Genomic DNA, 16,883 nt, shown 5'->3' on the forward strand with positions numbered 1-16,883 from the left:
TATATATGCTTTAAACATGCATAATGTGAGGTCTCTTGCAATAAAATTGGGGTTTTCCTAGTTTTTAGTGAAGGAAAATATAGATTTTATTACAGGAGACGAACATTTTCTCTCCCAATTATTAAAGGGTGAAAGATTTCCTGATGACATGAGAGCTGCGAGTCCCCGGAGAGCGCTCTGCAACTGCGCATACGCCGGGCCCTCACTACAGAAGTCAGGAGCGCTCTCCGGGGATGCAGAGCTCTCATCAGGACGTGAGAGCTGTGTAAAATTTTCAAGCGCATGCGCTCCGCAGACAGAGCGCTGCGCTTCGGGGGGCATGCGACTCCACATCACTATGACATGGAGTTGAAGAAAATGAATATGCAAACCCTGGGGGCGGGCTTAGGCCCCTTCCTCCGGGACCCAAAGAAATATGGACACTGGGGACCGCCTTCAAAGCGCTACTTCAGAGGAAAAACAGAACTTAGGCGGGGGAGAACTCAGCAGCCAGGGCAAACTCTAAAGTAAGTGACCCCTTGTTGAACTCCAGTTCACCCACACTAGCACCCAGTATAATGGGTTTAGTGTGGGTGAAGTGGCTTACAGTTTTCCTTTAAGGGGTATGCTAGCCCTGAACTGGTGTAGATTTCAGATAAAATTTACTCTAGCTCTTTAGCGTGAATTGTAGTAAATCTGTCATTGCAGGAGGACAGACCCATTTACTACCTACTTTACAAAAACCTTTCTAATTGGGCAAGAAGTCCAAAATTTGAGCAAAATGGGGTTTCTGTTTTGCAAATGTTTTAAACTTTCCCACCTGAAGCATACTGGCCTCACATTCCCCCCCCAAAAAGTGTAGAACTTTGACCCTTTACAGTTACATTGAATCAATGCACACTAGTGCTGGGACCAGTGTCTATATTTTGCAATATGACAAGGACAGATACATATAAGGTACCAGTACTCCCGTTTAACAACCAGCATGAGCTTAGAACCCACAATGATCAGACAATTAAATTGTGCTTTAATCTATCAATTAAAGCACAAATCCCAAGTTTCGAGCCTGTGCGATCTTCAGCTCTAGCATGGGGAGACACAGGCCACCTAGGGCAGTACAGTTGCCGAGGCAACCATACCATCCTTGGCGAAGTTCGGTGCACTAGTCCTGTTCATCAGAAAAAGGCAAATCCACGAAAATTTTGCTGATTGTGGAACGGCTGCCTTGGCCACTGTACTGCCTAGTGTAACCTGTGTCTTCCAGGCTATAGCAAATATGGGCCTAAAATTTGGAAATTGTGCTATACTGGGGGGGAAGTTTTTACCATGAAAAAGATACAAGGGCTCAGGAGAGTTGCGACAGTAGAAGCTCTTTCCTTAGGTCTTCCCCTTCTTATAGAGATCATGGCCATTTAAGCTAAGATTTAACCTGTTAAGGACGCAGGCCGTACCTGTACACCGTGGACCCGTTACCGGGTGAGCACACTTCAAACCCAGTGGGTTCCAACTGCTATCAGCTGCCAGGACCCAAGGTTAATGCTGGGCACCACCAATCGGGCCGATGCCTGGCATTAACCTTTTAGGCGCCGCTATCAAAGTTGATCACGATCAAAAAGTTCCACCAAAAACAAATATGGTACAGATAAAAACTAGACCACAAATGAGCCTTCTTATAGCCCTGTATGCGAAAAATAATTAGTTACAGGGGTCAGAAAATGACCATTTTAAACATACTAATTTTGGTGCATGTAGTTATAATTTTTAAGTAGTAAAATAAAACCTACACAACATTGGTTATCCTTGTAGCCATATAGACCTACAGAATAAAGATAAGATGTCATTTTTTAAGTGCACAGAGAGAGACACAGAGTTTTCTGCTGCAGACCAACATTACATAAAAAGGTGCTTTTTCCTATCCTAGGCAAGAAGAAAGATACTTAATAGGATATTCAGATCATTCTTTAATCATAAATAAAGCTTAGAAAATAGTAATTGTCTGTCATTTTTTGCTCATGTTAACATTCAAGTGTTCTTCAGTTCAATGTGATAAAGAGTTGACTGAACTATAGGAAGGATGATTTGGTTCAGATGATCTATGAACCCAGCAACACTGCCAGCCTCTAGGGCCTTTGGTGTAGTGATCTAGAATTTAGAAAGGCAGCGCAAGGAAGGTCACACATACTGTTGCTTCTTACTGGTAGCTGCCTTATTGGCCAAGTCTTTGGCCTTCTCCTTTGCTGCAAGGGCTGTCTCCTTTGCTTTTTCCGTTGCCTCCTTTGCAGTTTCCACTAGTGTCCTGGCAGGTGTATCGCCTGAAAAAGAATAAAAATAAATATATATTCTTAGCTTCCTTTGCATGGGATATATTACCTAAAATGAAGCACAACCACCACCACTGGTTCTACTAAGAGCTATAGATGTTCCTGTAAGGTGCATGTGGCACTAAAAAGGTGGTTCCTACAACACAATGGACATATTTAGACTAACTGTAGGGTAATAGCAAATCAATAGAACACCTTACTGTCTGACACATGTCACCTCCTGTTTAATGTTCATACCAGAGGAGTGCCTGAAATATACACACACTTTATATACTCCAGTGTAATATACTATAAGATTCTGAGTTACCTCCTTATCCCTGGAATGAATGATGACATGTTATTAGCACAAATCCTATGGCTCACTTGTTTACTACCATTACCTTTCACGTGACCTCCTTCCTTTCTTATGACTCAGACATTGCAAACTGCACTGGTAAGCATAGCAGAAGAGATTCTATAACAGCTGGATGGGTCTTGCCCACTTACCTTGCATTTTTGCCAAGATGTATTCATAGCCTTTCATTGCCTTGGTAACGTTACTCTTAAACCTAGCCAGGCCAAACTCCTGGAAAAAAAGAAGGTTAAGAGGTAAATTTATGAAGTTTTGACATTTTGATGAATAGTTCACTGTGCTGTTTCTATTATTCTTGTACTTTTAGGCCCCCCAAAAAAACAGAAGTCACCCAGTTATCCCCTCTTATGTGACAGTGATGAGGCCTCCCATACACAATGGATAACAGTATGGTTCAGATGTCTAAGACAGTCTGTCAGCTCTATATAATGCTCAAGTGTCAAGAAGGCAGTGCCAAGCCACAGCATGCATGTTTCCTCCCTATCTGTCTGACATCCCTATACTGAGGTTGGGGAGTCCAAACATACCTGATGTCTTGGTTATGCAACTTGCATACCAGAAAAAAAGGTGTTGAAGCTTCCGGCCGCAACAAGTGCCCAGGAAGTGGGCTCTTCTTTTTAGGTGTATGTACTAAGTAGTCCTGGCCCCTCCTCTTGCTATAACTGATAGCTCTAGTAGTCTCATGATTGGACAGGAGAGCTATCAACCACAGCTGAAAGGAGGGGCCAGGAGCATTCTCAAAACAGAGGGCCCTGGGCACCAAGAAGAATATACCTCTTGCAACAGTGGCCTTGAGCTCCAACAAAGCTTTACTTGATCACGTAAGTTAAATGACCGAGACATCAGCTATGGTTGGCCTCCCCTCCCTAACCCCTGTATAGGCCTGTTAGCATTTTTATAATTGCTCAAAATGGCTGACAGGTCCACTATAAAGCCCTATTGTCTTAATCACTTCTTGGCTTAGGATGCACATAATTGAATCAATCCTGTATGACCAGGGTTTTTAAGGAATAACCCGTCATGCATTTTATAAGCATCACATCACCGGCTTAGTCCACCTTATCTCACCTGTATTGGTCTACTAAAACCAAATACTTTAGAGGACACCCAAGCCTCTCTTCTAATCTCGGTCCAATATTTGTTCTCTGGATTTTCACAGTATACGCAGCGTTCCTCCACAGACTGCAAGGTAAGGAAAAGGGATAAATATACATGGTACTTAAAGGGGTATTCTGCTTGAAAACATTTATTTAAATCAACTGGTGCTCGAAAATTAAACAGATTTGTAAATGACTTCTATGTAAAAATCTTAATCCTTCCAGTACTTATCAGCTGCTATTTGCTCCAAAAGGAAGTTCATTTCTTTTTTTATTTCCTTTCTGTCTGACCACAGTGCTCTCTTCAACACCTCTGTCCATGTCAGGAACTGTCCAGAGTAGGAGCAAATCCCCATAGCAAACCTATCCTGCTCTGGACAGTTCCTGACATGGACAGAGGTGTCAGCAGAGCACTGATCAGACAGAAAAGCTCCTGTGGAGCAAATAGCAGCTGATAAGTACTGGAAGGATTCAGATTTTTAAATAGAAGTAATTTACAAATCTGTTTAACTTTCTGGCACCAGTTGATTTAAAGAAAAATGTTTTCCAGCAGTGTACCCCTTTAAGTACACACTCTAAAAACCATATTGGGTCTATTACCATGACAGTGCTGTGGTTAATGTTCCAGGTATAGGTGGTCAAGCTTTTCTTATGGAGATCAATTATGGAGTCTTCTAAAACATACACAGCGTGTGCCACGTTAGCCGGGAAAAAGCGCTCTGCCCACCGCGGCAGGCGATTGGTCTTTGTTAGTAGCCTCCTGGTCAGCAGCTTGTGGTCACTGGTTACCTCACGGTATAGAATGTCTTCGGTCAGGACATGTTTGCTTCTCGGCCATAAGGAAAGAAAATATATATCAATCAAATGTAGTTCATTAAAACCAAATAAAAACTGTGTTTCAACTGCTTTACAATAAAAAAAAAAAAGTTACCTAGTGTATACACAGAAAATAGAAAATCCTTACATCTGGTATCCAAATCTAGAAAGTCTGATGGCCTGGCACTAGTTTCCAACACAGAATGTCAATTTGGATTCCTAAGGGTGAATCCATATGTGTGAGATTTGTTGCTGAAATTTAAGTTAAAGGGGTACTCCACTGGCCAGCATTCGGAACATTTAGTTCCGAACGCTGTGTGCGCACCGCGGGGCCGACTATGCCCCCTCGTGTCTTCAGGCCATGCCCCCTCACTGCAAGTCTATGGGAGGGCCGTGACAGCCAAACAAAATGTTAAGAAAACTGGCCAGCGGAGTACCCCTTTAAAGAAGTTTATGCAAAGGCTGATGTATGTGAACCTACCCTAACAGAAGGTTCAATATACTACGTAAGATTGCCAGAAAAACGAGGGAGAGAACTTTTTATATAATGTAGATAATACCATGTATACATTATAGGATATTTGTAATATACATTGGTTAAAAAATGTGTATATTTTTGTCCCTGCAGCTATTGCCTGTGTGCACCGAGGGCAAGCCGGGCTCCTGGCTCATACACCAGGATGATTGACAAGCCAGGAGTCTGCACAGAGCCCTGCTTGTCCTGCCACACTTCCTGTTTTTGGACTCCTCATAGAGACATACAGGCAATAGCTGCAGGGTCAGCATTTTTTTTCACCCAAAAAATACACAATTTTAAACCAATGTATATTACAAATACACACACACACACACATTATATATATATATATATATATATATATATATATATATATATTTGTATTATCTACATTATATCAAAAGTTTTTGTTGACGACAGGTACACTTTAAAAGGGGTAGTCCAGTGCTGAAAACGTATCCCCTATCCTAAGGATAAGGGATAAGTTTCAGATAGCAGGGGGTCCGACCGTTGGGGCCCCCTGTGATCTCCTGTACGGAGCCCCGGCTCGCTGGCCAGACAGTGGGTGTCGACCACCGCACGAATCGGCGACTGACACGCCCCCTCAATACATCGCTATGGCAGAGCCGGATATTGCCGAAGGCAGCGCTCCGGGTCTGCCATAGAGTTTTGAGGGGGCGTGTCAGCCGCCGCTTTGTGTGGTTGTCAACACGCCCCCTTCCCGCGGGCTGCCGGGGCCCCAGCGATAGGACCCCCCGCGATCTGAAACTTATCCCCTATCCTTAGGATAGGGGATAAGTTTTTAAGCACTGGATATCTTTTATATAGTAGCAAAACCCATAAAAAAATTTCACTTCTGAGGAACCCCATCTGCCATTCCTGCCTCAAAACAGCTTGGTCTAGAATTCGTTGCAAGGGCTATATGTTGCCACAGATGGTTTACTGCCTCATGTCGCATCTTTGAGCAGACTGAAAACAATTTGCTCTCCAGACTGTAAAATCAGTCAGTCACAAGAACCACAGATCAGGGTCCCTGGAGAGTCTCATTTGGAAATAGCACACCCGTAGCTGGAGACCCATCCCTGCTCTTAAATGAAAAGCCCTACAGATAGGCAGATCGCTCAAACCTGATGTGACTAGACCCTTACTGCCAGGCTGGATTTACACTGATCTATAATGCAGCCAGTTGGGATCATTAAACCTGCCGTGGGGCCAGGATTTGTTGCCATAATACAGGTGTAAAGATGCAAACATATTATGTGAATCCAGCCTTACACTTAAAGGTGGCCACACACACCTTCAATTGCCGTTTGCCAAACCCTACGTCTCCTGATTTCACCATACACACAGTTTGGCACAGCTGAACATTCATGTGTTCTCAATGGGGAAGAGAAGGAGTTAATCGCTGTCAGATAGCCCTGGTAGCAATTTATCCTTAAGACAATTAAAATTCAACATGTCCGGCATCACCTGTCAGGGGTTAGACATTTTACTAGGGCAAAAAAAAAAAATATTATATAAATAAATAATAATAAATAATAATATACACTCCAGTAACATACAGGAGCGCACAGCTTTCACTAATCAATAGTAGTCACTACTTTTCCAGATGGTGACACACCAGATAATTCACCCATCTTACCTGTAGGGGTTGGGATAGCGCTGCCAAAAAGCCGTAAACACTTGGTCCCATGAGCTCTTCAGCTCGTTCAAGCCTAGAAAATACTTCACCATTGTTCCCAGAAGAATCACTGCACCAAGTACGATGGGTTCAGGAAACCATTAGAGGACGGCAGTGATGCGGTGAGAAAGTCACCTTAGGAAACCGTCTGAATCCAGCGTGAGGCCGTGCGTGCGTCCTAGTGCGGGGACTGGGCACAAGGAAGACAAGATATGCATTATAATAACCCAGTACAAGTAATACTGTATATGACAAGTAAACAGCAGCGGCATATGAGGGGTTATTGACATCACCGAGGTTGTCTTCTGCATTAGCCAATGCAGACAGCTGCTTACCAATACAGCACCCCCCTCTGGTAGATGACAAATCTTCCCCCTGTCAGCACATTTTATCCTTCAGACCACGACTACTTGGCGGCTTTGATCGCAACATAGTCATGTGGCCAAAGATTGCTGCGTTGCTCTCCCTGAATCAGTCATGGTGCGACTTGTAAGTGTCCGCGACCCCACAAATGGCAGAAATACATCTAAGATGAACATATGGTTGCAGTTCCATGATTCAGGGACAGCAACTCAGCGATCTGTAGCTGTAAGGACTGGTTTGCAGCCTGTCGCTGTACACATAGAATAGTGTTTCCCAACCAGGGTGCCTCCACGTGTTGCGAATCTACAACTACCAGCATGCCTGGACTGCCTTTGGCTGGGAGTTGGAGTTTTGCAACATCTGGAGGCTCCCTGGTTGGGAAACACTGACATAGTAACAGCTGGTTTTTAGGGTTCCTGGTTAGAGGACTTGAAGTGACAACCAATATGGCCGCCCTTCCTGTTGTCATTCTTGAAGAAATGATCACAACTGAAACACCAATATATATGTAATCACATCTGCGTCAGTTTCTGTTTATCCTGGATACATCCCATGACATGAAGGGAATCACTAGATTCTATATGGCTTTATGAAGTGCGGTCGTTTCCAAGTTGTTGCAAAACTACAACTCCCAGCATGCCCGGACAGCCGAAGGCTGTCCGGGCATGCTGGGAGTTGTAGTTTTGCAACAGCTGACGGTCCACAGTTTGGTGACCACTTCTCTAGAAATCTGCTAATGACAGGATCTTCATGTGAATGTCATCTATTATTCCCCGGTATAAGCCACCGGTGCAGGAACGTGTTTACTCACATGTACACGTGAAATATAAGTGAAGGATACAGCTGTCATGGAGTAGAGGGCACGGCCAGTGCACGTCACAGCTGTAGTCATTGAACGGCCACACAAGGAGAGAACAGCGCATGCCCAGCGCCTGCTCCTCCGTCCTCTCCTCACCACATACACACTGGCGCCCGTCCCGCGTACTCTCTTACCTGCCCCATGCAAGGACTCAGCTCCTGTCGGCCGCCATGAGGTTGCTGCTCAGCGCCCTGAACTTCCGGAAGGGAAGGCGGCTGATCGGACATCACGTGACCTAGCAGCAGCAGCATATTCTGGCGTCACGTCCGGAAACAATTGGAATAGGCGGAGTCTAATGAAGAGTGGGCGGTAACGTGCACAGGCATTGGGTAGTCATGAGACATGTGGGTGTGCCTTTTTGACGATAGGGCGGGGCTATTGGATTGGTGACAGACTGGGCCCCGTAGAGAATAACAGACGACATGTCACGGGAGCAGGTGCAGCGGCGTGAGCGACACTGTGGACAGTGAGCGACGTGTTGTACCCGGCGCGTCCATAGGGGACGTTCTAGACGTGGAGGGCAGGGTGGCAGATCACCTGCTGAGCTCACCCGCATTCTCATCTCTACCTGTCATCTCCTTTCCAGCATCGCTCCTGAATACCCGGCCCTAGCCAATGACTGTCCTGGCTGGCAGATGACGTATCCGCTGCCGGCTCTACCTCTGCTTGGTCGCCCTCACGTTACACAACATGAGCGGGCAGCGGGTCGATGCCAAGGTGGTGATGCTGGGGAAGGAGTCTGTGGGGAAGACCAGCCTGGTGGAAAGATACGTGCATCACCGCTTCTTACAGGGACCCTACCAGAACGTAAGTGCCGGAGACCCCGGAGTCCTATCACTGCTTCCCGACAAGACTCTGCCGGTACACAGGCACCCGGGAGCCGTAGGCACTACACCGACACCGGCACCGGAACCGAACCCTTATCCTGACACCTTCTCGGAGCTCTCCCTGCCCCCACTGTCCCGTCACTGCCTCACTGCACCAGCCCTTCCCTCATGCTTAATCCCAATGTATATCCCACTGTACCCCTCTACCCTCATATCTATATCCCCACTGTACCCCTCTACCCTCATATCTATATCCCCACTGTACCCCTCTACCCTCATATCTATATCCCCACTGTACCCCTCTACCCTCATATCTATATCCCCACTGTACCCTCTACCCTCATATCTATATCCCCACTGTACCCCTCTACCCTCATATCTATATCCCCACTGTACCCCTCTACCCTCATATCTATATCCCCACTGTACCCCTCTACCCTCATATCTATATCCCCACTGTACCCCTCTACCCTCATATCTATATCCCCACTGTACCCCTCTACCCTCATATCTATATCCCCACTGTACCCCTCTACCCTCATATCTATATCCCCACTGTACCCCTCTACCCTCATATCTATATCCCCACTGTACCCCTCTACCCTCATATCTATATCCTCACTGTACCCCTCTACCCTCATATCTATATCCCCACTGTACCCCTCTACCCTCATATATCTATATCCCCACTGTACCCCTCTACCCTCATATCTATATCCCCACTGTACCCCTCTACCCTCATATCTATATCCCCACTGTACCCCTCTACCCTCATATCTATATCCCCACTGTACCCCTCTACCCTCATATCTATATCCCCACTGTACCCCTCTACCCTCATATCTATATCCCCACTGTACCCCTCTACCCTCATATCTATATCCCCACTGTACCCCTCTACCCTCATATCTATATTCCCACTGTACCCCTCTACCCTCATATCTATATCCCCACTGTACCCCTCTACCCTCATATCTATATCCTCACTGTACCCCTCTACCCTCATATCTATATCCCCACTGTACCCTCTACCCTCATATATCTATATCCCCACTGTACCCCTCTACCCTCATATATCTATATCCCCACTGTACCCCTCTACCCTCATATCTATATCCCCACTGTACCCCTCTACCCTCATATCTATATCCCCACTGTACCCCTCTACCCTCATATCTATATCCCCACTGTACCCCTCTACCCTCATATATCTATATCCCCACTGTACCCCTCTACCCTCATATCTATATCCCCACTGTACCCTCTACCCTCATATATCTATATCCTGTCACTATATCCCACTGTACCCTCTACCCTCATATATCTATATCCTGTCACTATATCCCCACTCTACCCTCTACCCTCATATATCTATATCCTGTCACTATATCCCACTCTACCCTCTACCCTCATATATCTATATCCTGTCACTATATCCCACTCTACCCTCTACCCTCATATATCTATATCCTGTCACTATATCCCACTGTACCCTCTACCCTCATATATCTATATCCTGTCACTATATCCCACTGTACCCCTCTACCCTCATATATCTATATCCTGTCACTATATCCCCACTGTACCCCTCTATCCTCATATATCTATATCCTGTCACTATATCCCCACTGTACCCCTCTATCCTCATATATTTATATCCTGTGACTATATCCCACTGTACCCTCTACCCTCATATATCTATATCCTGTCACTATATCCCACTGTACCCTCATATATCTATATCCCCACTGTATCCTCTACCCTCATATATCTATATCCCCACTGTACCCCTCTACCCTCATATATCTATATCCTGTCACTATATCCCCACTCTACCCTCATATATCTATATCCTGTCACTATATCCCACTGTACCCCTCTACCCTCATATATCTATATCCTGTCACTATATCCCACTGTACCCTCATATATCTATATCCCCACTGTACCCCTCTACCCTCATATATCTATATCCCCACTGTACCCCTCTACCCTCATATATCTATATCCCCACTGTACCCCTCTACCCTCATATCTATATCCCCACTGTACCCCTCTACCCTCATATATCTATATCCTGTCACTATATCCCACTGTACTCCTCTACCCTCATATATCTATATCCCCACTGTACCCCTCTACCCTCATATATCTATATCCCCACTGTACCCCTCTACCCTCATATCTATATCCTGTCACTATATCCCCACTGTACCCCTCTTCCCTCATATCTATATCCCCACTGTACCCTCTACCCTCATATCTATATCCTGTCACTATATCTCACTGTACTCCTCTACCCTCATATATCTATATCCTGTCACTATATCCCACTGTACCCCTCTACCCTCATCTATATCCCCACTGTACCCCTCTACCCTCATATATCTATATCCCAACTGTACCCCTCTACCCTCATATATCTATATCCCCACTGTACCCCTCTACCCTCATATATCTATATCCTGTCACTATATCCCCACTGTACCCCTCTACCCTCATATATCTATATCCTGTCACTATCTCCCACTGTACCCTCTACCCTCATATATCTATATCCCCACTGTACCCCTCTACCCTCATATATCTATATCCTGTCACTATATCCCCACTGTACCCCTCTACCCTCATATATCTATATCCTGTCACTATATCCCCACTGTACCCCTCTACCCTCATATATCTATATCCCCACTGTACCCCTCTACCCTCATCTATATCCCCACTGTACCCCTCTACCCTCATATATCTATATCCCAACTGTACCCCTCTACCCTCATATATCTATATCCTGTCACTATATCCCACTGTACCCTCTACCCTCATATCTATATCCTGTCACTATATCCCCACTGTACTCCTCTACCCTCATATATCTATATCCTGTCACTATATCCCACTGTACCCTCTACCCTCATATCTATATCCTGTCACTATATCCCCACTGTACTCCTCTACCCTCATATATCTATATCCTGTCACTATATCCCACTGTACCCTCTACCCTCATATATCTATATCCCCACTGTACCCCTCTACCCTCATATAGCTATATCCTGTCACTATATCCCCACTGTACCCCTCTACCCTCATATATCTATATCCTGTCACTATATCCCCACTGTACTCCTCTACCCTCATATATCTATATCCTGTCACTATACCCCACTGTACCCCTCTACCCTCATATATCTATATCCTGTCACTATATCCCCACTGTACCCTCATATATCTATATCCTGTCACTATATCCCCACTGTACCCCTCTACCCTCATATATCTATATCCTGTCACTATATCCCCACTGCACCCTCATATATCTATATCCTGTCACTATACCCCACTGTACCCTCTACCCTCATATCTATATCCCCACTGTACCCCTCTACCCTCATATATCTATATCCTGTCACTATATCCCCACTGTACCCCTCTACCCTCATATATCTATATCCTGTCACTATATCCCCACTGTACCCCTCTACCCTCATATATCTATATCCTGTCACTATATCCCCACTGTACCCCTCTACCCTCATATATCTATATCCTGTCACTATATCCCCACTGTACCCCTCTACCCTCATATATCTATATCCTGTCACTATATCCCCACTGTACCCTCATTTATCTATATCCTGTCACTATACCCCACTGTACCCTCTACCCTCATATATCTATATCCCCACTGTACCCCTCTACCCTCATATATCTATATCCCCACTGTACCCTCTACCCTCATATATCTATATCCCCACTGTACCCCTCTACCCTCATATATCTATATTCTGTCACTATATATTTCTCCAGACAAAGGCAGTGCCCCCTTGTCTTTTGAGATGCTTTTATCTGGAACAGTTTTTCCCCATATTTTTTGTATGGTCAGTTTATATACTTAAAATGGTTAATCATATCCCCTTAAACATCTCTTCGCAAGACTAAACTGTTATTCCTTTAATCCTTCCTCATAGCTAAGATGTTCCATGCCTCTTATTAGTTTTTTTGCGTGTCTCTGTACCCTTCCAGCTCTATAACGTCCCTTTTATAAGGCCACTTTCACACTGCCATTGTCAACCTGTAAATGATCCCTGTAATGCTCTTCTATTCATAACTCCTGATAAGGGCTGTCAGAGGATCCCATTAATGTCATTGGGATCTTTTGAGCATCTGCTGTCATCAGTTGCAGTCAGTTTTACTTCTAGTCCGTTCTTTTGACGGGACAATAGGCTGCATGCACTCATTTCTCTCCCGTGAAGAATAGTGGACGTATAGCGGAGGTTAAAAATGTAACCTTGAAGTCTATGGATGACAGCTAATGGCACCCGTTAGTGTCCGTTATTTGTATATTCCGTTATGATCTGTTTTTGCTATTGAGTAAGCTCAGTAAAGCCTCACAACCAGGAAGTCACATTGTAAAAGGTTAAAATTAGCGGACAGTAATGGATCATAACAGATGACCGTTATTTCAATATAATGTCCCTTAAAATAATTGACATTGGCTACACGTTAGGATCCGTTGTGATCAGTTATTTTATCCATTTATTCATGAAACCAGCCTTAACCAGTGCCCAAAACCGAACAGCATATTCCAGGTGAGGCCGTACCAGTGATCTATAAAGGGGGAGTATTATGTCCCTGTCCTGCCAGTCCATGCTTCATTTGATACATGACAATATCCTGCCAGCCTTAGAAGCTGCTTCTTGACATAGAATGCTGTCCTGTAGTCTATGACCTACGAGTACACCCCCTAGTATTACTCCCCCCTAGGACACATGGGGGGAGATTTATCAAAACCTGTCCAGAGGAAAAGTTGCTGAGTTGCACATAGCAACCAATCAGATCGCTTCTTTCATTTTTCACAAGCCATTTCAAAACTGAAAGAAGCGATCGGATTGGTTGCTATGGGCAACTCTGCAACTTTTCAACTGGACAGGTTTTGGTAAATCTCCCCCATGGTGCTGCAGGTTATTACTAACCCTGAGACTTCTGTTGCATGCAGGTTTCTAGTACACACATACATAACTTTACAGTTATCCACATAAAACCTCATTTTCCTAGTGGATACCCAGACATTCAGTGTGTAACTTATGCATGTCTTCTATAGACTGTACTGTGCTTCAAAGCTTGGTTTCATCTGCAAAGATAGAAATAGAGCTGTTATCCCATCCGCGATCAATTATAAATAAGTGGGGGGAAAAAAAAGCGCGCCCAGAACTGAACCTTGGGGTACACGACTTATAATCGGGCACCATTCCTTTAATCAACTTCCATACAATGGACGTTAGAGGGGTACTCCACTGCTCAGCGTTTGGAACATACTGTTCCGAACGCTGGAGACGGGAGCTCGTGACGCCATAACCCGCCCCCTTATGACGTCACATCATGAGGGGGCGGGGCTATGACGTCACGAGCTTCCGGCTCCAGCATTCGGAACAGTATACATTACATTAGGCTAGTACAGTACATTACATGATGTATTATCAGCGCTGACCCGACCTGCATCGGCTTCTCCCTCTTTATGTATATATACAGAGCTAAATAGAACCCATTCAGCTGCTCTGTTTTCTCTTTGGCCATCTTTTTGTTTTGTTTTATTTGTCCACATTTACACTGCCTTTTTTAATTTATTTTTTTTTATTATTTTTTAACACACAGATTTTTATTAAGCTCTTTGTAGTTTTTAAAGGCTAAAGATGACTCCTCTGATTTGTATTTTTTAAATGCTACTTTTTTGTTTTGTTTATTTTAACATCAGTTGTAAGCCATGTAGCATTTATTTTTAATTGCTTATACATGTTCCCCATATGGATACATTTAGCTGTATAGTAGGTTTTTGGTGTTGATTTGAAAATCTCCCATCTAGCATCTGTATCAGTATTTGATAACAACCCCTCCCAGACTATGACCTGATGCGCAGCTCTCAGCCCAGGGAAATTTGCCTTTTTAAAATATGTTCTTGCCCTCCCAACATGTCTTTGTTTTCTACACTTTAAGCGAAAAGTAACTATATTGTGGTCGCTATTACCAAGGTGTCCGCACACAGTTACATTCCCAACCAGCTCTGCATTGTTAGAAATGACCAGATCCAATAGAGCGTCACATCTTGTTGGGTTCTCTACAAACTGGCCCATAAAATTATCCTGCAATAAATTTAGGAATTTTCTCCCCTTCAGTTTTAGCCGAATCTATATCTGGATAGTTAAAATCTCCCATTATTACCACTGTACCTGCCCGGGGAGCCCCCTCTATTTGTGTATGCAGCTGAACATTTATCTCCTTAGTGGTTTTGGGGATCTATAGATTACACCAAAAATAATCTTTTCAGTGTTTCCCTCCTTTTGTAGTTCTACCCACAAGGATTTCACATCCTCACACGCTATGGCATCTTTCACATCACTTCTAACATGCAGACATACTCCTCCACCTTTCCTGCTTGTCCTATCCTTGCGAAACAGTGTAAACCCCTGCAGACAGCCCAGTTATGTGAGGAGTCTAGCCATGTCTTGGTGACGGCAACCACATCAATGTGTTCCTCCAGTAACAAGGCCTCATGCTGCCCCTATTTTTCTTGGTAGACTTCTGGCATTTATGAACCTAAATTTTACATTGCCATCTAGTTTTACACATACTCAGTATCAGTAATGTGATTTATTAAGTGTACATTTGTTTTCACTTCTAGTTTGTAACACATTGATATCCTTATCCACTGCTCTTAACCTGTTGGGGACGAAGGGCGTATGCATACCTGGGTGACTACTGATATCAATCAGCAGGCACCCCGCGCAAATGCCCAGGGGGGTCATCAGATCCCTCATGTCGGCGATCGGCGCAAATAGCAAGTGAATTCACACTTGCGATTTGCCCGATTCCGGGTCATACGGGTCTATGGTGACCCGGTGACCCGAAATATAAGGGGAATCACGGTTGTCTAAGACAACTACGATCCCCCTGAAACGATAGGAGTGAGGTGGCAGGGGTGCCACCCCTCCTATCCCTGCTATTGGTCGTCAGAAGCGACAACCAATAGCAGATCGGGGGGGGGGGGGGCTAACTTTCATTTTCCCCGTCCTGCCCACCCACAATAGGTGGGGCAGAACGGGGAAAGTGAAGGGGACCGGGCGCCGAAGTCCACTTACCGATCCGGAGGCAGCGGGCGATGGTGATCGGTGGGCAGCGATGACGTGCGGCAGAAGAGGACGGCTCCCTGGATCGTACGGAAGTTGGTAAGTGGTCTCTAAACTGTAGCCCTCTAGATGTTGCAAAACTACAACTCCCAGCATGCCCAGACAGCTGTTTGGGCATGCTGGAATATGTAGTTTTGCAACAGTTGGAGGGCTACAGTTTGAGACCACTATACAGTGGTCTCTAAACTGTATCCCTCCAGATCTTGCAAAACTACATATTCCAGCATGCCCAAACAGCTGTTTGCTGTCTGGGCATGCTGGGATTTGTAGTTTTGCAACATCTGGAGGGTCACAGTTTGGAGATCACTGTGCAATGGTCTATAAACTGTAGCCCTCCAGATGTTGCAAAACTGCAAATCCCAGCATGTCCAAACAGCTGTCTCGGCATGCTGGGAGTTGTAGTTAAGTACCTCCAGCTGTTGCATAACTACATCTCCCAGCATGCCCTTCGGCAATCAGTACATGCTGGGAGTTGTAGTTTTGCAACAGTTGGAGGCACAATGGTTGGAAAATACGGAGTTCGGTAACAGAACCTAACTGAAGGTTTTCCAACCAGTGTGCTTCCAGCTGTTGCAAAAGTACAACTCCCAGCATGCATGGTCTGTCAGTACATGCTGGGAGTTGTTGTTTTGAAACAGCTGGAGGTTTGTCCCCCCCCCATGTGAATGTACAGGGTACACTCACACAGTCAGCTTTACAGTCAGTTTCCTGCTTCAAGTTTGGGCTGCGGCAAATTTTTCGCTGCAGCGCAAACTCCTAGCGGGAAACTCACTGTAACACGCCAGTGCGAATGTACCCCAAAAACACTACACTTCACTAACACAAAATAAGGGGTAAAACACTACATATACACCCCTTTACACTGCCCCCCCCCCCAATAAAAATTA

The 16,883-nt window shown here is 44.9% G+C and overlaps 2 protein-coding genes across 6 annotated transcripts in view; one reads left to right on the forward strand and one right to left on the reverse strand.

Moving 5' to 3' along the window:
* Positions 1-1,920: 1,920 nt before the first annotated feature.
* Positions 1,921-8,259, reverse strand: PRELID1 (PRELI domain containing 1). 2 transcript variants are annotated; one of them, XM_056575035.1, is made up of 6 exons: positions 8,120-8,259; positions 6,725-6,953; positions 4,350-4,575; positions 3,721-3,834; positions 2,787-2,865; positions 1,921-2,291 (listed from the first exon to the last, which is right to left on the reverse strand). In XM_056575035.1, the coding sequence occupies exons 2-6, from the start codon at positions 6,814-6,816 to the stop codon at positions 2,152-2,154; spliced, it is 651 nt and encodes a 216-aa protein (XP_056431010.1). In that variant the 5' UTR covers positions 6,817-6,953; positions 8,120-8,259; the 3' UTR covers positions 1,921-2,151. The 2 variants fall into 2 exon arrangements, with proteins under 2 accessions (XP_056431010.1, XP_056431011.1); XM_056575036.1 differs by lacking the exon at positions 8,120-8,259 and adding an exon at positions 7,938-7,961.
* RAB24 (RAB24, member RAS oncogene family) overlaps positions 8,156-16,883 on the forward strand; it is a 48,118-nt gene continuing 39,390 nt past the window's right edge. The window contains exons 1-2 of one of the 4 annotated variants that reach the window (XM_056575033.1): positions 8,156-8,294; positions 8,572-8,792. In XM_056575033.1, coding sequence (XP_056431008.1) covers positions 8,676-8,792 — 117 coding nt within the window. In that variant the 5' untranslated portion in view covers positions 8,156-8,294; positions 8,572-8,675. Of the gene's footprint in view, positions 8,330-8,571; positions 8,793-16,883 lie in introns of all 4 variants that reach the window. The other 3 variants (XM_056575032.1, XM_056575034.1, XM_056575031.1) reach the window with 3 other exon arrangements.

Source organism: Hyla sarda, chromosome 4, assembly GCF_029499605.1.
Source record: "Hyla sarda isolate aHylSar1 chromosome 4, aHylSar1.hap1, whole genome shotgun sequence".
NCBI classification, from domain to species: Eukaryota; Metazoa; Chordata; class Amphibia; order Anura; family Hylidae; genus Hyla; species Hyla sarda.